This window comes from Sinohyriopsis cumingii, chromosome 7, assembly GCF_028554795.1.
Source record: "Sinohyriopsis cumingii isolate HCF-2022 chromosome 7, ASM2855479v2, whole genome shotgun sequence".
Taxonomy (NCBI): Eukaryota; Metazoa; Mollusca; class Bivalvia; order Unionida; family Unionidae; genus Sinohyriopsis; species Sinohyriopsis cumingii.
Genome location: NC_142967.1, coordinates 17,887,959 through 17,912,164, shown reverse-complemented (window position 1 = coordinate 17,912,164; position 24,206 = coordinate 17,887,959). Strand labels below are relative to the sequence as shown.

Sequence of the window (24,206 nt, the reverse complement as noted above, 5' to 3'; positions counted from 1 at the left end):
TATACAGTGAAAACGCTCGGTACCAAATCAAATTTTGGCGAAGCTTCTCTTTCGGCCTTTTCCGTCAGTTGGTAACTTAGCCGAGCGATGTACTTACGGATTGCTCAGTATACTTGTCTCTTGTTGTTTTATTTTTCTTCTTAATCCAAATAAATGTCAAACGTCTTTTGAAGCAAGATATTTAAGAATATTAGAAAAAGAATGCTTACTGTAATTTTATTTTGAAATGTCTGGTCTCAGTCATGATTTCTTAAAAATTATCAACCAATCAAAATAATCACATAAGTAAAGCGCAGTTCTAAGCTGACGTCAGACAAGGAAACAAAGTAGGCGACAGAGTTCCTCTACACGTAAAAGAACGTCATATACATCCCCCTTTGGTGTGTCTCTGTGATCACACCATGGGAGGGTGCCTTGGTTCACATAGAGAAAATGGTCCTTCATCGGGCGAATCGTCTGATGTAGCAGGTATTACGTATTTATGCAGAACTTACTAAAATTGTAAGACATGTGATGGGTCAAAATCGACATACCACTTCCCTAAAATCGATGTAAACAAAGGATTTGTATGGTTTTCAAAATGAAAGATTTCATAAGTACTGTTTTGTACTCTATCGAAATATTTTAGACGCTTTATTTATATGGATACAAGACTAAAAGAAAAAGAAGAAAAAATGCTCATGTCTGAACAGTTTAGTCCTACATGCAAAACCTCGACGCTGATACTTATGTTGTGGGCGTCTGGGTCTTAGACTTAGGGCCTAACTAACGGCACTGTGTAGCGTGTTTTGATGTCGAATAACATAGTAACGAAAGTAACATTTTCAGGAATATCTCGCAAAACTGGCAACCAGTAAGGACGCTTTTCTAAGTAAAGTTATAATTTTTTAGTCGGACTTGACTTACTCTGATGTCTTTTCTTTTATAAATTCAAATTCTCACAAAAAAGGGACCCGTTTTCAATATTTTCGTTGGACTACATTTCATTTGGCTGGAAAGCAATGAAAGCTGAGAAAGCTAAAATCCGGTTAAGTTGAAATATTATTCTTTAATGAAACAAAGAAAAATATATTATGCCTATTGGAACTGTAAGCAACATTTCGTGAAACATATCCCCCATATTTACCTACTTGAACATACTTTGTCATACCTCATTTTAACAATTCAAATGTATGTCAACAGAATATGAAAATACTTTCATTTGCTAGTGTCAGATTTTGATTCCACCAGGTTAAAAAGTATACTAATTACAAATCAATTTGGGGAAGAATGTCGATATGGGCTGCCAAGTGTGTGAGATATTCCAGAAACTTTGACTACTCATTCCGATGTCAACCGATATTGGAACATGCTGTACAAGGCCATTATTTGGGTGGTAAGATATAGCACTAAAGCATAAATAATATTTGATACGTCTTACATTGTATTACTAAACAGTTATATACAATGCTGTCGGGTATTTCTGTGCACCTAAGGTTTCTGTCACCAATACTGAAGCAAAAGGCATACTGAATATGATCAATTGATGAAATTAAAATACAGCAATGCTTACCATTTGAAAAGTGGCAATTGTCACCAGAATGTTCTGTTCAAAAAAAATTATTAATTTGGGACACATGGGTTTTCATGTCTCGCGATATGTTGGCCTATTCTGTGCACAGCTTTTAAAAGATGTAATATTTATCGATCGGGCTATGAAATACAATACTTTGGACTATATCTGTAAATATTTCGTTAGAATAATTAGGTCAGGTTTGTAGCTAGATTTTCATAATTCCATTTATAAAAAATAAGCTATTACCGGTCTGTGGAGGAGAAACAATGAATAAGATGTAATGTGTTTACATCTTGTTTATTAGGAAAAATTAGTAAAGAATTTGAAAACAGACTATAAGCCAAGGAATTTTTCGAGCGTCCCATTCTAGCGGCAAGTTGACATGTTGGGCAGCAGACGATTTTGTATTTTTTGCAAAATTGGAAACATGGATTAAAATGCAGAATTCTTTTAAGGTATATATTTCCATCTTTTAAATAAATTTTGTTGTTGTTGTTGTTGGGTTTAACGCCATTTTTCAGCACACGATAGGCTATACATGGCAGCCAGTATTAATGCAACAGGAAGAACCCGGGAAAATCCTGAAAAGAACCACTGACCCTCGAGAAGCTACTGGCAAGCTTTCTATCATACCCACTTTGGCTGAATCCGAGACTCAAACTGGCGCAGACAGAGGTGAGATGGCAGTGATCCGAAATGGAGAGCACTTTAGACCACTCGGGGGCCCCCATTTTTGTTGTTGTTGTATGATTCTCAAAGATACATAGCAAATAGGATTTTCTGGGTTGCAGGTCCAGGAAGGTCATGGAGTGGGCCTTCATGTTGACATTTAGATATTACATTTTCATATGCATTTTGAGTCAAAATGTGGGATATTTTTGTGGTTTATGAATACCACTTTTCTTAATTAAAATACGACTGTTGTTTCTTGATACAAAATGGATTTTGGACCCAAAATAACACATGATCCAATGTTTACAAAAATGACATCATTGCGCAGAATTACCCGACTCGCAAAATTGGCCAACATAGTTGTATATATGATGGCTCCTTGAACATTTTTTTATTTTTCATATTTTTAAACATAATTTGCACTGAATAATCAGCCCTTTGTCAGTCCAAGTTTGCTCTGACACTCTTCACCCCATTTTATTCATTTTTTTGACAGAGGTACTCTAAATCACTGATGGGAACTGCTGGGAAGCATCCAGAACAAAATATAGTGATCATTGGAAAATCGCTGTCTGGTGTCGCAGCATGTGCAAAGCACTAATTGGTAGAACCACTGAGGCCACTGAGGAATGAAATAAATTCTCATACTATGCAATTGTTTTACAAATGAAGTGTGTTCTTGCTACACGCAAAAGTTAAATGGCATTAAAGTACTGTTTGATCTATATTAACTCGAACCAGCATTGATAAGATTTGTCCAATTTGTTTGTTTGGTGGGTCACTAGAAATACTAAATTACACTAAAACACCAAAATAAACATATTTTTGCCATAATACTCATGAAAATGACTGTATTATGATATGATAGTGTTTTAAAAAGGATAAAGAACGCAGAATAAAATTTTAATTGATTTTACAGGAATTATGTACATTTTTTTAATTATTTATAGCATAATTTATGTAATGAAGTCACTTGACCATACTTGATTGGACAGCTAAAATAAATGGTGAATTGTAAACAGATTGAAAGTATATATTTTATATTTTCTTTAACTTTTAGCAGTTTAGATTTTGACTAATGCAAAAATCTTAGCAGGCCCTCTCAAAGCGATCTTCATCTTGTACATTTGGTCCTTTTACATCTGTATAGTATATATGAATTAGGACAACTTCCCATTCTTTTAAAAAAAGATCATGACCAGAGCCCTGATGTCTGACAAAAAGTGGTGTGATTTAGGGATTGCACCAGTAGATGCATACATCACACAAGGGTCATCTGAACAAGAACTTTTTCCATTATTTGACCTCTCTTCTGTTTTCTTATTATTCAAAATGAAGACATCTTTTTAAGCCATATGTAATGCATTCAATGCTAGAGTTTGTTTAAAGACAATTTTACAACTTTTTCAGTGTCAGGAAAATCCTGATCAAATTTACTTAGATGTCTTTGTGGCATTTTCATATTTTACCTTCTTTTGCATGTCAGTTGCATCTTTATTTACTGTAAAATGCACACATAGATGATTAATATTCTGAAAATATGTAAATATTCTGGCTTCTCACAATCATAATCTCACTCCTATATCTTAAGTTCTTACTGATTTGCCATTTATCGTACTTGTCCAGTAAGCTGGTACTCTACAGTTTTGTATTTTGTATAGGGTTAGAATTGTAAAGAAAGAGAATTTCCCTGGGTTTCCTCACTGGTTATACTGGCTATTCAGAAAAGACCTTGTATATCTTAGGTATTGTTCAAAGACAATTAATTCCCTTTATTTTGGTATATGGTAGATGGTCTCTAATATGGGTTACAAAATATACAGCTTGGCCTTACTCCAGTTGTGCACCTTTCAAAAAACTGCTAACTCCACTTGATCATTTTTATTTCTTGGACTTCTGAGGTAAATTGCACCAAGAAAAGAGCTGATAACTTCTTTTGACATTTTATGTATCTGGTAATTCATCCATTGCACTTTCAGAAGCTGGTATTGTCTAGTTGGACAAGATTCATTGTCCCTATTTTAATAGTGTACTTTAGACTAATTCAGGATGATTTTGTTAGCACAAGGGAGTAATCCTTTTAGCTAGCAGTATGCTTAGATCATGTACGATTTCCAGAAGTACAGTATCCATAAAAATGTCAGTCACCTTACATCAAAGTGCATAGAGGTATGTCATCATTTTCTCCACTGTGCATGTTTCAAATGCAAACACCTTCACCTTACATACATCACTCTCTCAAAAGTAAATGATAACTGGTGAGCGCCCCCATTGTAAAATCAAATACGACCAAGTGACATCCTTCATTACATGACTTGCATAGAAATTGGTAAAAAGTGTATAATTCCTATTAAAATGACTTGAATGTTTACTTTACTTTTTAATATTAAGGTGTATACTGATATATACTCTGAAAATGTAAATGTCATTTCAATATTTTAGCATAAGTGTTTGGTTATTGTTATATTTCTCACAATATATTTTTTTATCTGCTGTTTTGACATGTAGTTCAATCCATCCTTATTTTTATTGCAAATTGGATTACTATTATTTATTATAAAACATTTTTAGCAGTGTAATTGAATAATGATGAAATCAATAAATACAGACTACTGATGTGATTTTGATATATGGATTATAGAATAATGTATGCATTGTGAATCTTCTTTACTATCTTTTCTTGTTTACTGCTATCAATATTCTTCGTACAGTCAGCCTTTCTATTTTCATACCATCTCAGTTTTTGCAATAAAGTATTATTGTGGACAGGTAAAATGTGCTTAGTTTTTTAGTAAAAAAATAAAACTAGTCATTAATTAGGAGTGACAAATTGTAAAAAGTGTGTCATGTATGCAGAAATTATTATCATATTTTACAGCATTGCTAGAAACAACAGAATAGTCAACAGCATAATTATTTCAGAGAATTGTAAAAAACTTGCATGATCGTGACCTTTAATTTAAGACACCCAAAATATGTGTTTCCTATAGCACTGGTTTTAAAATTACAGTAGGCAGGTCCTTATTTTTGTTTTCGTTGTTACCTTTGGGGAAAATAGTGCTAGGGTAGGCAATGAGAAACAGGGATGGTTGGCCAACTGTAAGTACATATTTTTTGTGTGCCTAATATACTAAAATATTTATATATTTGTCAGTATTTACCCGTGGTATTAATTTCTTGATCATGTCTTAACAGTTATTCCTTTCTTAAGCAATTTATACTTGTTGATTTTGAAGTATTGCTGAACAACTTAACAACTGGCAATAAAATCAAAGTGTTTGAGAATGAACTTATCTGTTTCCAAATAATTACTAATGTTGTGAGCTCTGGCATTAAGCTCCTCCATTAAAAAAGAAAACAGCCAAAATCAATGTATTTTGTAAAATTCAACAAATAATTTATTTCTCTAGAATACAAAGTGAAAATTTAAAGGGACCTTACAATATTGTATATTAGATTTCAAATAAACTGTCAGCAGGTACTCAGGTACCTGCCTGTTCATAATTACCCAGATAATAAAATTAGCCATAGGGTACCCATTTAGTTCATGTATATAAAAAAACCCCAACATGTTTCCAAGTTTCATGTGTACAACCATTTGGCTATGTACATCGAACAGTTTCCTTATTTTCTATTTATAGTAACTGTACATGACATGTTTCCAAGAAAACAAACAGGTTTCTTGAATTTGAAACAATGTGTCACAGATTCATTATTGTCTGACACGCATTTAAGTTGCTGACCAGTCTACATTGAAAAAACATGGAACCAAAAATTTCTTTGTCAGTTCACATGTCCATACTCTCAGTCCATCAGTCATTTCTCCTAATGGGCTGAACTTCTTTAGCACTGACTAGGAAAGTGTATTTGGTAAGATACTTTGCAAAAATATACAGATAACAACAGAAGTTATGGATTCTGAATGCATTTTCATTGAACCATGTCAGAATTATATTAATGATATGGAAACATATTTGTAACCTGAAAACCATATATATTGATTAAGAAAAGGAAAGGTGCTCATATTTTGTAATTTGATTTTTGATGGAAATGAGCAAATGCATGATGCAGCAGCACAGCCCAATGATAGGGTTAGTTGTGATGAAGACCTTGATTCAGCATGGCCCAGTAAGAGGGTTAGGTTGTGATGAAGACATTGATTCAGCACAGCCCAGTGAGAGGGTTACGTTGTGATGAAGACATTGATTCAGCACAGCCCAGTGATATGTCTAGGTTGTGATGAAGACCTTGATTCAGTCTTGCCCAATGATAGGGCTAGGTTGTGATGAAGACCTTGATTCAGCACAGCCCAGTGATATGGGTAGGTTGTGATGAAGACCTTGATTCAGCACAGCCCAGTGATAGGGCTAGGTTGTGATGAAGACATTGATTCAGCACCTCCCAGTGATAGGGCTAGGTTGTGATGAAGACCTTGATTCAGCACAGCCCAGTGATATGGCTAGGTTCTGATGAAGACCTTGATTCAGCACCTCCCAGTGATAGGGCTAGGTTGTGATGAAGACCTTGATTCAGCACAGCCCAATGATAGGGCTAGGTTGTGATGAAGACCTTGATTCAGTCTTGCCCAATGATAGGGCTAGGTTGTGATGAAGACATTGATTCAGCACGGCCCAGTAAGAGGGTTAGGTTGTGATGAAGACCTTGATTTAGCACAGCCCAATGATATGGCTGGGTTGTGATGAAGACCTTGATTCAACACAGCCCAGTGATAGGGGTAGGTTGTGATGAAGACATTGATTAAACACAGCCAAATTATAGGCCTAGTTTGTGATGAAGACATTGATTCAGCACCTCCCAGTGGTAGGGCTAGGTTGTGATGAAGACCTCGACTCAGCACAGCCCAATGATAGGGCTAGGTTGTGATGAAGACCTTGATTCAACACAGCCCAGTGATAGGGCTCAATTGTGATGAAAACATTGATTCAGCATGGCCCAGTGATGGGGCTAGGTTGTGATGAAGACCTTGATTTAGCACAGCCCAATGATATGGCTGTGTTGTGATGAAGACCTTGACTCAACACAGCCCAGCGATATGGTTAGGTTGTGATGAAGACCTTGATTCAGCACAGCCCAGTGATAGGGCTAGGTTGTGATGAAGACATTGATTCAGCACCATGAAGACTTTGATTCAGTCTTGCCCAATGATAGGGCTAGGATGTAATGAAGACCTTGATTCAGCACAGCCCAGTGATATGGTTAGATTGTGATGAAGACCTTGATTCAGCACAGCCCAATGATAGGGCTAGGTTGTGATGAAGACATTGATTCAGCACCTCCCAGTGATAGGGCTAGGTTGTGATGAAGACCTTGATTCAGCACAGCCCAATGATAGGGCTAGGTTGTGATGAAGACATTGATTCAGCACGGCCCAGTAAGAGGGTTAGGTTGTGATGAAGACCTTGATTTAGCACAGCCCAATGATATGGCTGGGTTGTGATGAAGACCTTGATTCAACACAGCCCAGTGATAGGGGTAGGTTGTGATGAAGACATTGATTCAGCACAGCCCAGTGATATGGTTAGGTTGTGATGAGGACATTGATTAAGCACAGCCAAATTATAGGCCTAGTTTGTGATGATGACATTGATTCAGCACCTCCCAGTGGTAGGGCTAGGTTGTGATGAAGACCTCGACTCAGCACAGCCCAATGATAGGGCTCAATTGTGATGAAGACCTTGATTCAACACAGCCCAGTGATAGGGCTCAATTGTGATGAAAACATTGATTCAGCATGGCCCAGTGATGGGGCTAGGTTGTGATGAAGACCTTGATTCAGCACAGCCCAGTGATAGGGCTAGGTTGTGATGAAGACATTGATTCAGCACCTCCCAGTGATAGGGCTAGGTTGTGATGAAGACCTTGAGTCAGCACAGCCCAATGATAGGGCTAGGTTGTGATGAAGACATTGATTCAGCACGGCCCAGTAATAAGGTTAGGTTGTGATGAAGACCTTGATTTAGCACAGCCCAATGATATGGCTGGGTTGTGATGAAGACCTTGATTCAGCACAACCCAGTGATATGGTTAGGTTGTGATGAAGACTTGATTCAGCACAGCCCAGTGATAGGGCTAGTTTGTGATGAGGACATTGATTAAGCACAGCCAAATTATAGGCCTAGTTTGTGAAAAAGACATTGATTCAGCACCTCCCAGTGGTAGGGCTAGGTTGTGATGAAGACCTCAACTCAGCACAGCCCAGTGATAAGGCTAGGTTGTGATGAAGACCTTGATTCAACACAGCCCAGTGATAGGGCTAGGTTGTGATGAAGACCTTGATTCAACACAGCCCAATGATAGGGCTCAATTATGATGAAGACGTTGATTCAGCATGGCCCAGTGATAGGGCTAGGTTGTGATGAAGACCTTGATTTAGCACAGCCCAATGATGAAGACCTTGATTCAACACAGCCCAGTGATATGGTTAGGTTGTGATGAAGACCTTGATTCAGCACAGCCCAGTGATAGGGCTAGGTTGTGATGAAGACATTGATTCAGCACCTTCCAGTGATAGGGCTAGGTTGTGATGAAGACCTTGAGTCAGTCTTGCCCAATGATAGGGCTAGGTTGTGATGAAGACATTGATTCAGCACGGCCCAGTAAGAGGGTTAGGTTGTGATGAAGACCTTGATTTAGCACAGCCCAATGATATGGCTGGGTTGTGATGAAGACCTTGATTCAGCACAGCCCAGTGATATGGTTAGGTTGTGATGAAGACCTTGATTCAGCACAGCCCAGTGATAGGGCTAGGTTGTGATGAAGACATTGATTCAGCACCTCCCAGTGATAGGGCTAGGTTGTGATGAAGACCTTGATTCAGCACAGCCCAGTGATATGGCTAGGTTCTGATGAAGACCTTGATTCAGCACCTCCCAGTGATAGGGCTAGGTTGTGATGAAGACCTTGATTTAGCACAGCCCAGTGATATGGCTGTGTTGTGATGAAGACCTTGATTCAGCACAGCCCAGTGATAGGGGTAGGTTGTGATGAAGACCTTGATTCAGCACAGCCCAATGATAGGGCTAGGCTGTGATGAGGACATTGATTCAGCACAGCCCAGTAAGAGGGTTAAGTTGTGATGAAGACATTGATTCAGCACAGCCCAGTGATATGGCTAGGTTGTGATGAAGACCTTGTTTCAGCACCGCCAAATTAACTAATTAGTCTTGCATGAAAGAATGTTGTTGTAATTTTTGTTTACAACAGGTTGCAGGTAAAATATATAACAAAATCATCTGTATTGTGAATTTAATTTTTATAAAATTCCTTTAAAAATTAAGAACAATATTCTATTTGTGGTGTTTGTTTCTTTTACAGTTTCTATAGGCAGAAATCAGCCTTTGAAACCAGAAAAACCAAAATGGAAGAGTGATGTCCCATTGACAGAGGGCCAGCTACACAGCAAGAGAGATGAATTCTGGGATACAGCTCCTGCATTTGAAGGGAGAAAAGAGATCTGGGATGCGTTGAAAGCGGCTGCTTATGCTTTAGAGACTGGTGATCATTCCTTGGCACAGGCCATTATAGATGGTGCTAGCATAACATTGCCACATGGTAAGCTTAATAATAGACAGGTCGAGTCCATTTCAGACTTGATACTTGGTTGGTATTACTGTGAATACACTTAATTTTACTGAGATAGATATTCTTGGTATAGTAAACATTTTTGTCAGTATGTAAATTTGTGTATTGGGGAACAGGTATTTGTTTCCACATATGAATTTTTCAGATAAATTTTTTGTAGCAAGTATGAAATCCACAAAAATTAGTATCACAAAATTCACTGTTTTGATTCATGATTTGAACACCTTACTCTGCGATTTATTTTGGTATGGTAAATTTTCATTTTTTTGCTCTATAGAAAAAAGAAAGAAAAATTTGCACTTTAGATGGTTTTCCATGCCCATGTGCATCCTTCTTGGTGAGTTGATAGGTAAATAATGTTCCCCACCTCATCAAGGTTAAAATAAAATGGTGAACCAGCAAAATTACTGAGTGTGATTCAAGACCATGTCAGATACAGTGTGACTTAGCATTGATATGTACTAATCTGCACAGTGCTTTGGCTAGGTTACCTGTATTAACTGTTGAGTTTTTCTTCATTTAGCCAAGCATACAGTGGAACCCTGCTATAACGCGATAATTAGGGTCCACAAAATTGGATTGCGTTAATATCGGGGTCACGTTAATGCAGGGATTTACAGTATTTTACTCTTTTGAGAGAACAACTTATTGGCACATATATGTGCATTCATGTCTACGGTATATGATGAATAGGGTATCAACACCGTTTACTATCGTGTCGTCATGGCATTCAGTTCATCTGTAATGCATGTAATTCCATTGAAAAATTGCACAGAGATTTACAATATTCAATATTTTTTCCCCTGATCATTGTATCTGAATTCAACGTCTAAAATACAGCATGAACAGAGTATCAACACCTTTTACTTGCCGTATGATATTGTACCATCGGGGCTTGAAATTAATCCATAAAATATGTAATTTCATTGCAAAAATTGCATACATATTGAAACTATTCAATAATTTTCTCATATGCGTTTCTGTGTACATTTATCCATTGCAGAGAACCATTTGCATTTGTGAACTTGCTTTTCCATAACGGTAAAATATTTTTATAACAAATAGGAAATTAATAACGAGTTCATCAACAAACACCATACCCATGTAAAACCCGAGAACTAAGTGCAGTAGGCCTGCAATGGGCATGAGTCACACAAAAAAAAAATGTAAAGCTGATCGCATGTACAATTTCATACCCTTTCAATTTCCAGCTAAGAAACTGGCCAACTGATTGCATCTAATAACACCGCCAAGCCCAGCAAACATGTTGGCGGCTTTCGTTATTTGATGTTTATTAAATTGTGAGAATCTTTTATCAACCAACGCATCGTCTGCTGCTTGGTTGTGTATGCAGTTAAAGAAGAAACATGTTGGCTATTGTTTGAGCAACGATTGTTACAGAATTAATTGAAAACAATCATAAAGATGACTCACTGGCTTTACTCGTGGATCAATAAGTAACATTTTGGCATAACACTTCAAGAAACTGGTGAAATTGTTAAATTTTAGAAGCCAACCACAATCGTATTATATTCAAATTCATACGCGAACTCTTCCCCAAAATGATAATAAACATTTTGCACACTATTTCTTGTACTTTCAGTCACAGGTCTGGTATTCTAACCATAACAATGTTACTGACCAAATTGTAAAATTTTAAAAACATTTTACCCATTATATGTTGCTGACAGATATCTTGCTTCAGACTAATTACTTTACGATAAAAAAATATCTTAAATTTATATTGTAATAGTTTTTTGTAGTTGTATGACAGAATATGTAATATCACAGAGATGTGATGAAAAAAATATCTATTTCAGAGGGTTTAGATTTAGATATCTTTTTTAACATAGCTTTAACAATTTTTCAGTCATATCGCTATGATGTCTGCAGTGTGTCAGTTCAAAGTGATGTCTACATGTATCTGGGCTGCAATACCTGGCAGCATACAGTAAACTTTCAAAATCTGTTCTGATTTGATTTAGTGACCTTCCTTTGCTGGCATCATTTCCAACTACTAAAATAATTTGGCTGTATTTGGTTAGGTCTGTATTCATTATTCTGGTCATGTTGAGTGTCAGTAATTGAGCTTGACTAATAACCAGTTAGTCTAGTGTTATTGATGTATAGGATCCCTGTCATGTTGAGTGCCAGTAATTGAGCTTGACTAATAACCAGTTAGTCTAGTGTTTTTGATGTATAGGATCCCTGTCATGTTGAGTGTCAGTAATTGATCGTGATAGGTATTTGATTTTGTGCTTGTTGAAGTGGTTAGTGGTAATATTGTTTTAAACATTGAAATGACAGCCCTTTGTTGGCAGCATAGTTTTGTTCTTTTTTATTGTTTATTTGGGGTAATTGCAGAGGTTTATCTAAATTAGATACCTGCATATATGCCAATATTGACAGTCAGAACCACAAATATAATTACCCCCCATAAAATGTCTTTTTTTAAAACAAGACCATGAAAATAAATAATACTACAGCAATTTAGAAATTAAACAATAATAGTAATTAGGCCCATTGAAGTTGATGGAGTCCTAAGGGCCACAGGAAACATGGACAAACATATTTTGTTAATGGGAATTGGCACGTGTTTTATATGGGGGTACATATCCAGCAAATAGCATTTGCACATATTGTTTGATATGTTGATATCCTGCTAATTGACATAGACACCTGTTTGATATAGTGATGCATATCCAGCAAATGGACTTTGTCACATGTTTGATATAGTAATGCATATCCTGCAAATGGACATTGTCACATGTTTGATATAGTGATGCATATCCAGCAAATGGACATTGTCACATGTTTGATATAGTAATGCATATCCTGCAAATGGACATTGTCACATGTTTGATATAGTGATGCATATCCTGCAAATGGACACTGTCACATGTTTGATATAGTGATGCATATCCAGCAGATGGCATTTGCACTTGTTTGATATGTTGCTATCCTGCTAATAGGCTTTGGCACCTTCTTTATATGCTTATATTCTGCCAGTAGGCATTGGTACCTGTTTTGATATGCTGATATCCTGCTTATGAGCATTGGCACATGTCTGATATGGTGATACATATCCAACAAATGGAATTTGCATGTTTTTTATATATATAGAAACAAAACAATTGTCGAATACTTATATGACCAAAATTTTTAGTTTACTGTTTTCTTCTAAATTAAACATCTTGTATTTAAAATTATTATACAGTATAGAAACTAAAATAGAGTAGTAAGTTTTCACCTCTTGCCTCTTTCAGGGACATTGTTGGAGAGCTATGATGAATTAGGAAACCGCTATCAACTTCCAGTGTATGTTTTGAGTTCCCCAACCAACATCATAGAGGACCAGAGTGACAGTGATACTGGTCAGGACACGGATTCAGCTAACCCTGGTAAAGAAATAATGATTAAGTTTCGTCTTTCTAATGCTTCAAAAGACATCAAACTTCATGTGCGGACGACAGACACTGTTCTAAAAGTCAAGAAAAGAATTTTTGAAACTAGTGGTGTGGATCCTTTAAGACAGAGGTGGTTTTTTTCTGGAAAGCCGTTGAATGATAAACTGCGAATTGAGGACACCAAGATTCAAAAGGGATATGTTGTGCAGGTCATTGTCTCATCCATAAATGATGCTTCTGAAGAAAGTTGAGAGAAGACTTTATGGCTGGTCCATGGTTGTCTTTTATTACTATATTGTGATAAAATACAGAGTTTTCAATCATACTCATTGTGATACTGATAGCATTTGTCTTAGGTTCATTCTTCATTATTTTTATTATGTTTTTAAGTCTAAATAAATGCATTTAGGCTTGTGAAATCCATCAAGCCTATTAAGCATCTTGTTTTATTGACCAAAATCTTATGTATTTTTACCGATTAGTATCTATATAAACACAGTGTGCTGCCACTAGACTGCCACCTGTAACAACGGACTCCCCAGTTTAACTACTTGTACAGTCATTTTTTTTCATAAGTGATTTCCTTTCCCTATTCTTCATTTTAGACACCTGTAAAAGCATTTTATCGATTTTTGTTCTGAATCAAGATATGGGTGTTTACATATGAAACTAATGCCTGTATTGGAAATGTTAAAACAATCAAGTTTGAATGATATTGTATTTGTTTTTGTTTAAAAAAATGGTTTTTGTGAGATTTTCATTTCTCCACCCTTCACAGTTGGGCAAGTAATGCTTTCCACACGGTTTCTGTGGTTTTTTTGAAGCACCATGGTGGAGAGTAAACCCATCACAGTTGGCAGTTAATGTTTTCCACATGGGCTGTGCATTTTTGAAGTACCGCAGTGGAGGGGTAAACAACTACAACTCACTGCTGCAACTCCATGGACAGATGTTGTATAGCTCTACTGCAGAGGGGTTGGGAGAGCTCAGTGATTGCTAGTCACTGCTGCAATGACATTGGACAAATGTTGTATACCTCCACTGCAGAGGGGTTGGGGAGTTCAGTGATTGCCATTTGAAAAACTGAGTTTTTAGTGTAACAGAATCAGATGCAAAATGAATAATCGTTTTCTATATCAAATCTATGTTGTGCAACTGAAATTTGATTTTGAAAGAGTTTTTTGCATTCATGGCATGTGTGTTTTATAGGTTGGTCAGCTTCTATCCAAGACTTTTATTTGCCTTTATGGCCACTGCAAACGTCTGCATTCCTAATTTAATTTAAATAATATAGCCCACCAACTTTACATCATGATGACTTCATTTTTACATCAAGTGGACACCACTGACACTATTTGGAATTTTACATTCTTACCTTATTCAAAGAAAATCTGAACCAGCTTGTACACTCAGTTGACAAGAAGAACAGCTTAAGGATTTTCTCTAAGAGGCATAAATGTATTCCATTGTTAGAAAGTAGCTTGACGAGATTCAAACTGGCAACCACTGCTGTTTAACATGAAGAATAGTAAATACACAGAATTGTTTAATATTTAAACAGTTGTTAACCATGTGCTTCATCTTTGTGCTGGAATGGCAGTATATGTTATCAGCAATAGAACTTGTTCACTTTTTTGTGTAAAACAGAGCTTTGGTACAGCATAAATTTTAATGCAGTAGATTAGCGTGTGTCATAGCAGGTCCCTGGTTTCATTGGATATTCTTTAGAACTCAAAGCTACTGTCAACAATTTTGTAAAATATTGATATCAAATATTGATATTATTACATCAAAAGAGAATGTCTGTTTCAGATCCCGACTTACAAAGATGTCATTGATTTTACTCAAAGTCATCTGACTTAGTCATGCAACTAACAGTTGAATTTGATAATTGCTTGTCATAGAACTTAATTAAATTTACTGTTGAAATTGATAATAAACTGGGAAATCACCACATGACGTTTCAAAGACTAATATCTATCTCTTTCTACCGGACTATGTTGAAGTATCAGATATTCTGTGTGCTATTTTCTGATAAATACAAGAAGTACCTAGCACAGTTAGTTGTCGCTTGTGATTTGGTTGAAAGTTATGCAATGTTCGGGATTGCGAGAAAGAAATCTCAATATTAAAAAATCTCAGTTTGTTATTAGTGTGAAACAATCTCTGAGTGCTTATCAACTTTATTTAAAAGATTTGTAATTATATAAGTTTCTGACCTGTGGATCATTTGCTACAGTAAAGTTGTTCATGCTTCTTGTGTAGAGAGCTCTGTACATTAAAGTAATCAAGTGTGTTTCTTTTAATTCAGCAAAGAAATAAAATTCCTTGTCTGATATTCAGGGTTTTTATGTAGCTTGATACAAAATTGTTGGTGAAAACGTGTAGATATGTAGTTGTGTATTTAGCAATAATGCACCCACATCTTCCATCATCTGTCTCTCATTCTTACACACAGACACTGTGTTGTAAATCAAACCTGTTTTTAAACCAAATATATTTGTTAATAATTGGACTTTTTTGATGCATTTTTTATAAATACTGCATTAGTTTTTAAAGAAAACAAACTAATGCATGCATTTTAGTATTTGTTCCCAGATGCAGTATTCTTTATGCATGTCTTGATAAAAACATTGTTTTGTGAAATACAGAATTGCGTGTCTTAGTTAGTCATGACCAGTCTTATTCTCTGTCTTTTTTAAAAGGAATTTGATATATTGTATTTGTATTTATCTTATAGCAACCTTCCCTCTCTCTCCATCTTTGTCCCATATGCAACTATTACATTTGTTACTAAAATACAGTTAAGTATCCTAATTCTGTCATTCTGCATTCCAGTTTCCCTAGGACTAAAAGCCATGGGTTTCATTAGCTTCTGTATTTACAGATTTTAATGACTTCATTAAAAAAATATATCATATTTTAGCTTTCAAGAATATAATTTATAATTCCTATTTTCTGATGAAAAATTGCTAATGGAGTTCCTATACTTACAGGAACTTAAATATTCTTCATTGGTGGTTTATCAGGTAAGTATATGTATAGGCACATGAAGCAGAAAACATTCTATTACAATATTGAAGCTTCAAATTGTGGCTGTGTGTAAAACAAGAAAAATTATCCAGTTATACTTCATATTTATTTTTCAATATTTGCCCTGTTTGGGACCTTGCATACTGGCTTGCATTAGTTGACCATGCCTTGTACTAATCTTTCCTCCATGGCATGGAAGGACTTTTCCCTAATCCTCCTCATGCTCTCTCCACTATGACATAGAAAGACTTTTCCATAATCCTCCTCATGCTCTCTCCACTATGGCATAGAAGGGCTTTTCCACACTCCTCCCATGCTCTCTCCACTATGGCATAGAAGGGCTTTTCCATAATCCTTTCCTTGCTCTCTCCACTATGGGATAGAAGCAGACCTGCCCACCTTCGTGATTTTGGCATGAATTTCATGGTTCAAGATAGTGATTCACTTGTAGAAAAATCATGAATTACTGATTTCTCAGTCAGCTTAAATCATGAATAAAATAAACTTTATCCCATTTTGCTAGTTGCATCATTAGTAGAACTATATCCAGTTGTTAGTGTTTGCCCAGTAGCAAGCATTGTAAAGTATATAATCTATATTTAGAACATAAGTTTTACAAATACTTGTGAAGAAAACCGGGGCCCAACTGTTTTTTCATGTAAATCGCATATACAGCAAGTGTCAGTGGTCTAAAGCGCTCATGGTTAGAGATTATTGTCATCTCACCTCTGTCTGTGTGGGTTTGAGTCTCAGATTCTGCCCATGTAGGTATGTGAAAAACCTTGCCAGTAGCTTCTTGTGGGTCGGTGGTTCTTTCTGGGGTTTTCCCTGGTTCTTCCTCCGCCATTTATACTGGCTGCCATGTATAGTCTATCTTGTGCTGAAAAATGATGTTGACCCTAAAACTACATATACATTGATTTTAACTAGATGGATAATTTCAGATTATGGACCAAGTGTGCAGTCTTTCTGAAACCAGTTGGTGATTAATATCATGCTTTGGTATTCTTTATTACTGAAAAGAAAATTAAGCATTACGGATGAATGTATACAACTACCATAAACATTGTGTCTTGGTCATCAGCAAACTTGATTATACATCTTGCAATCGATAAGATTTCATTTTTCCATGGTTGCTTATCAGAACACATTGTTGGGATTTTGAAAGTCTCAAGCCAAATCTGTCTAAATAGTGATAATTTAGTCTGTGTGACTATAGTATATACACTGAAAATGATGTGATGAAATAAAGCACGAGAGAATTGTGTTTTGGGGACCTCCCCCAATGGTATTTTTATTTTTAAGTAGCTGGGTGTAAAGTGAAAGTAGCCAGGTAAATGACCCAGCTACCAGCTGATAAGGAAAGCCAAGCATTATGAGCACATCATTAGCAACATAATGCAGAAGAGTTGGGACCTACGTTCCTCTTCTAAGGACACACTGAGGCAACCAGCCCAGACTGACTTGAGCAGGTATTAAACTTGCACCCTTGAATTATGAATCTAGTACTTTACAAACATTTTTTTGTTAATGCACCAGTGGGATCTTCAATGCAGATGAAACATGTAATTGTCCATCTAAAGTGGACAGTTCTGTTTACAGTTATTGAGCCTCAAAAATCTAAGAATGGTGATTTGACCAGTTCATCCTTTTTTTCTTGTCTCCAAAAATATTGATAAATGTGGATTTTTGATGTTGAATAGAATAGCACGAAAGGTAACTGACATGTATATAAAACCCATCTCTCCCTAATATCAAATCAGATTCTTATTTCACCAAAAAAAATGTTAGCAGATATCTTGCACATGGGCTAAGGATAAAGCCTGTAGGTTTTTCAGTCCAAATATTAAAGGTAGAAGTCACTGCAACTGAAAGAAACATGGTTTATAAATTAGCTCTGCATCACATGCTAGACCAGGGGCCCTGAGTGGCCCAGTGGTCTAAAGCACTCACCATTATGGATCACTGTCATCTTACTTCTGTCTTCAATAGTTCAAGTCTCAGGCTCGGCCATTGTGGGTATGTGAGAAAGCTTGCTGATAGCTTCTCGTTTGTCAGTGGTTTTTTACGGGTTTTTCCCAGGTTCTTCCTCCACCATTTATACTGGCCGCCATGTATAGCCTATCTTGGCATTAAACCCTATAACAACAACAACCACAACAAATTGAACCAATACTTTGTGGATGGTTTGCACATCTAATAAAACACAAAATGTAATGACTCTGCGATCCAGAGGTGAGCTTACTGCGACTGAAAGGAAAAAGATGATTCCCACAGTGATAGAACAACATTTGTTCTACATTAGATACCTCATGGAGGCTTTAGGATGGGGAACAGACCCAGTCATATTTCCTCCTGCATGTTTTAAGAAGTGTCTAATGGAGGCAGGCTTTGGCTTAGTGGTTACCATGCTGGACTCCTGACCAAAAGGTTGCAGGTTCATATTCTTCCATTGGATCAGCCTGGGTCATCCAATGTTGCACATCTTTAAGAAAGGCACTTGACTCTTATTGGCCTTGTGCTAAATAGCCTAATTGTGTTGTTGTGCCATAAAATACTAAACCAAGCTCACCTGTCTGCATGGGTTCAAGTCTAGGATTTGGCCAATGTGAGTATGTGAGAAAGCCTGCCAGTAGCTTCTCGTGGGTTGGTAGTTCTTCCCGGGGTTTTCCTGGGTTCTTCCTCCACCATTAATACTGGCCGCTATGCATAGCCTATCGTGTGCTGAAAAATGGCGTTAAAGCCCACAACAAACAAACCAAGCAAATATGTATAGACCTGGACCAAGCTTTTGTGGGTGACTATCATTTTGGGTAAAGAAGAAGTGTGACTTGAAAAATAAAAATGGTTTTGACACCGTAATGTTTGTTCTACATTACAGACCTTGACAAAGTTTGGATATGGCTTGCATTTAAGATCTGGAAGAGGCCTTTTGGTTTGGCGTAGAGAGGTCAAAGTTCAGGGTCATTGTTGCTTATGATAAATGGGTTTTGCCACATAACTATTAGTATGTTCATAGGACAAACTTCCTGGGTGCATTTAGAGTAGTAAAAGAAACCCATAGATTCTAGGGTGAACATGTTTGAGGTCATGGTCATGAGAAATTTAATAAGAAACAAATTGTTTCTGCACAGTAAGATCAAGGCCATTGAAACCCATCGGTCGATAGTCATTTGAGTCAGTGCCTACCTATGAAACAATTTTATCATGTACCTTTTATGGTACACTTGTAAGTGCTGGAATTTCCTATTTCCTAGTGGTAGGTATCAGCATCTGCTTAAAGCAAATCCTCAACCACGAGAGCTCTTGGTTGAATTTGTGGCACACCCAGCATTGAACAGGGGTGCTTCATCTAACATTGCATAATGCTAACTCTATTATCTATACTATACGGTTTGTTATACTTGTGTGCAAATCTAGGTATGTACTAATATTGTTTGTTTCTTTTTGTCTGCATCACACATTGGTAAATATGGTAATTTATATGCTCTTAACTCCTCATTTAATAATGGGAAATGTAGTTGCCTGTAATTAAATGCGGGCTCTGGTTACACTTTTCTCTGCATGCATTCTTATCTGGTTTATGTAATATCAAATACGTTTAGACTGCTATATAAACAGAACATTTTCTGACTGTTTTCATTAATATAGGTACTTGAAAACTTACATTGGTACAGTTGTTCATGGAATATTAATTAATACAACCCATTCTTATCCAAGGTAGAAATCTGAAAGACATTGAATTGTTTTGCTTTTCTGTAATGGAATCATACTTATTGATAAGCCCTGAATATCAAATGTCCTAAAAAGTTTTTACTCAAGAATTTTTTCTAGAAAATAGCTTCAAAATGCTTTTCCATTACCATAAAAAAAAGTTTCCAGGATATGGTGATGCTCTTCCTCTGTCTGTCTGTCTGTTATCAAAATTCCTCATAAAGCACTGGTTGGAATTTCATAAGCTTTGTTGTTATGTTACACCTGTGTTATCCAGTAGCAAGATGGGTGGGTGGAACTTCATTAAGCTTTGTTGTTATGTTACACCTGTGGTAAACATTAGCAAGAGGGGTGGGTGGAATTTCATAAGCATTGTTGTTATCTTGCACTTGTGGTAACCATTGGTAAGAGGAGTGGGTGGAATTTCATTAAGGAATATGTTGCCCCTCTGGTAACTTTTAGCAAGAGTAGTGGGTGGATTTTCATTTGGCATTATGTTTCCCCTCTGCAAGAACCTTTAGCAAGAGGGGTGGGTGGATTTTTGTTAAGTATTATGTTGCTCCTCTGGTAACCTGTAGCAAGAGGGGTGGGTGGATTTTCATAAGCACTGTTGTTATCTTGCACCTGTGGTAACCATTGGTAAGGGGATTGAGTGGAATTTAAGCATTATGTTGCCGCCGCTGGTAACCTTTAGCAAGAGGGGTGGATGGATTTTCAAAAAGCATTATGTTGCCCCGCTGGTAACCTTTATCAAGAGGGGTGCGTGGATTTTCATTAAGCATTATGTTGCCTCTCTGGTAACCTTTAGCAAGAGGGGTGGGTGGAATTTCATAAGCACTGTTGTGATCATGCACCTGTGGTATACAGTGTTTAGAGGGGTGGGTGGATTTTCATTAAGCATTATGTTGCCCCTCTGAAAGAACCTTTAGCAAGAGGGGTGGGTGGATTTTCATTATGCTTTGTTTTTATCTTGCATCTGTGGTAACCATTGGCAAGAGGGGGTGGGTGGGGTCAAAGGTCAGTATGTAAAAATTCAGTTACCGAGTACAAGTGTCAAAATTACCACATGACCACTGGTGGTGGAGGTTCATATGGATGACAGATGTTTGTGGATGGGTCAGAATGCAATTTGGAGTATGCACAAAAAGTGGGGAGGTTTGTGATGCTGTGCCATTTCCATTGCTCTAGCTTAATTTTGTGCAAAATCAAAATTAGGAAAGCATAAGAGACAGACTAACTACACGTAAAAGCTATTTCTCAGATTGTGGATGACCTCAGGGTCACTGGGTGTGGAGGTGAGTACAGATTGTGGTGTTGGGGTGGGGTGGATATATGATGTGGAATATGTATCAAAAGTGGGGATTTGTGATGGTGAGCCATTTCCATTGCACTGGTTTAAATTTATGTAAAATCAAAAGTAAGAAACATAATGATAGTATTAATGTGTGAATTTTGAAGATACAGTGTAACTACACTTGAAAATTATTTTCTTTTTTTTTACTTGTTCATGAAGTAAAGTTTTTATAGATTTTTCAGCAAATAAATAAATGTATAATGACACTGATGATTTTCTGTTTAATGAAATTTATTACAGTTTGAATTTGCGTCGGGTACAGTACATGCAGTAGCATCTATACTTGTATTAATGTGATTGGCTTCACTAATAAACCAGTAGAGCTCCTTTTCTTTATCAATAAATGAATTGATGTAATTGGATTAATTAAATGGACCAGTAGGGTTCCTTTTACATCTGTAAAAGTATTAATGTAATTGTTTTAACTAATGGACCAATAGAGTTACTTTTACATCTATAAATGTATTAATGCAGTTTGCTTCACTAATGGACCAATAGGGTTCCTTTTACATCTATAAATGAATTAATGTAATTAGCTTCATAAATGGACCAATAGAGTTCCATTTACATCAGCTTTGATGATGTTGTACCATTCTTTTTCACGTTAATGCTGAGAATATCCATTCAGGTGATGCTCCGAGGATTAAATCCTTAACATGTGAACACTTTGTCATGTTGTCAGATGGTCATTCCTTGCATGGGTGAACTGGCTGCAACCTTCAAGCTCATTTCTGGTCAGTAACTATTGCAGTAGTTTGTCTTGAACATTTTCTTTAATTTTATTTCTTTAATTTTATATTAAAGTCTTATTTTGTCTTTCATGAAAGATTGTGATTGCAAAGTACAATACAGAGAATAGTAACATAGTAGCATGCAGTCATTCAGGGAAGTTAACTCATACAGGGTTAAACCAACTTTTGCAACTCGACTAGATCCAAAAAATTTACATTACAGAAGCCTGGAACTTTTAAGGATGAATGGAATGCATAGTGTTCATGCTTATGGAGAAAAGAGTGTATCATTTTTATTGAAAAATGGTTCCAGTTTGATTGTTTCTTAAAATATGATTGAATTTTGCCTGATATTCCCAAGAATGAATTGAAAAGGTTTCCTCTCTTTGCACCTTAAGTGTAATCGGCTTGATCCTGGACATATTTGATATGTGTATTTTGCTTAATTCTTACATGACATAACCTTCAAAAGTAATGTTATTAATGGAACTTGCCTGGTATGCTTTCCTTGCTGGACATGCATACATGGTTTACAGCTTGGCATTTGTGCAATCTTAATCAATTTATTCACGTGAGAAGGAGTAGATTTTGTGTTTGTGTGTGTATATGCACATATATTGTTTTTATAATAAAGATGTAATATTCTGATTACACAACTTGTGTAAATATTTGTTAAAATTATTATCAGATCCTAAGATATGTTTGTGTCTTGTAGATTGGTTTTATTTTAAGCGTACATGTTTGAATGTGGATGTGTGTGTGTGAAAGTTGTCTGTTTGTGTGTGTGGAGGTTGTCTATTTATTTTCTACTGCTTTAAAGTTGATGTTATCAATTCAGTAGCCATATGTGGTAGTCTGGGTGTCCAACTCTTAAAGAAAGACCACAAAAAATGTATTTCCTTACTACATACATGTACCATATAGTGGAAATAGCATATGTGGGAAGCAACTCTTCCTTGATACCATTATTACCTCTCCTTGCACTGCTTGGTGGGTACCCATTTAAAATATGTACTGGATGTTCTACAATTTAAGCTTTGACTAATATGATCACATTGCTGGCACCTTTCAGTATTTGTCAGAGTTCATCATTTCTCCAACCAGTTGGTATACTATTGATTGGTTTTCAATCATTTGGTATAATATTGATAGGTTTCCAACCAGCTGGTATACTATTGATTGGTTTCCAACCAGTTAGTATAATATTGATAGGTTTCCAACAATTATTGTATTGATTGGTTTCAAGCCAATTGGTATAATATTGATTGGTTTCAAACCAGTTGGTATAATATTGATTGCTTTTCAACCAGTTGGTATAATATTGATTGGTTTTCAACCAGTTTTGGTATAATATTGATTGGTTTTCAATCAATTGGTAAAATATTGATTGGTTTCCAATCAATTGGTAAAATATTGATTGGTTTACAGTGAATTGTTTTAATATTTATTGGTTTTCAAACGGTTGGTATAATATTGATACTGCATACCTGGCTTTATTTAATTTTGTTATTAATTTGGGTTATATTCTGTTTATCAGATGTTTGTTCATTGTTGTTTCAGATATACAATGGCAACTAATGTACAAAGTGTAAGAAATTCAAGGTCATGCATTATAAATATCTCACCTGTATTAAATGTATTTCATCATCAGGATGCAGCATCTGTGTGGGATGGTCAGAGGAGACATGGTCAGCCATCTTGTATAAAAGCCAGTAGGGTAGAGAGTGACATGAAAGGTCAAAATCTGCTGACCATGATGTTCAGAGTCTAAACCCTGCTGCATTAATAGCCAGTATAGTTTGGGATGCAATGTTGGCCTCTCCCTTAACCATTTTTCCTAATACTGTACACAACCATCACATGTAGTGCAGTGGTCCACAACCATTTTTTGCCTGTGGGCACAGTTGAGAATTTATGAAAAAGTGGTGAGGACCAGTTGGTGTGGAGTGAACAACTACTTACAAACTCTGATATGCCTATGCACACGTCATTGACCTACCTTTTGAGTTTATACTATTACTGTGCATTCCCTACTCGAATATGACCTTCATTATTCATTATAACCTCTTTCCATAAAAACTTTAATTTTGATTACTAAATTTAGGAGCCTAGAACACGGCGTTTGCAGGCACTAAGTG

General features: G+C 36.3%; 1 protein-coding gene across 2 annotated transcripts; it reads left to right on the top strand.

Annotated features, from left to right (window-relative positions):
• Nucleotides 1-307: 307 nt before the first annotated feature.
• LOC149794791 (ubiquitin domain-containing protein 2-like) lies at nt 308-22,716 on the top strand. 2 transcript variants are annotated; one of them, XM_089964443.1, is made up of 4 exons: nt 314-468; nt 2,724-2,831; nt 9,563-9,799; nt 13,096-22,716. In XM_089964443.1, exons 2-4 carry the CDS (start codon nt 2,813-2,815, stop codon nt 13,485-13,487), a joined length of 648 nt encoding a protein of 215 aa, XP_089820569.1. In that variant the 5' UTR covers nt 314-468; nt 2,724-2,812; the 3' UTR covers nt 13,488-22,716. The 2 variants fall into 2 exon arrangements, with proteins under 2 accessions (XP_089820568.1, XP_089820569.1); XM_089964442.1 differs by lacking the exon at nt 2,724-2,831 and having other exon boundaries at nt 308-468.
• The last annotated feature ends 1,490 nt before the right edge of the window (nt 22,717-24,206 follow it).

Bases quoted from the DNA above. Each gene is read 5' to 3' on its own strand.
- LOC149794791 (XM_089964442.1), top strand. From the start codon at position 402: ATGGGAGGGTGCCTTGGTTCACATAGAGAAAATGGTCCTTCATCGGGC. The intron at 469-9,562 runs GTATTACGTATT...TTTCTTTTACAG, and splicing joins CGAATCGTCTGATGTAGCAG to TTTCTATAGGCAGAAATCAG. The intron at 9,800-13,095 runs GTAAGCTTAATA...TGCCTCTTTCAG, and splicing joins TAGCATAACATTGCCACATG to GGACATTGTTGGAGAGCTAT.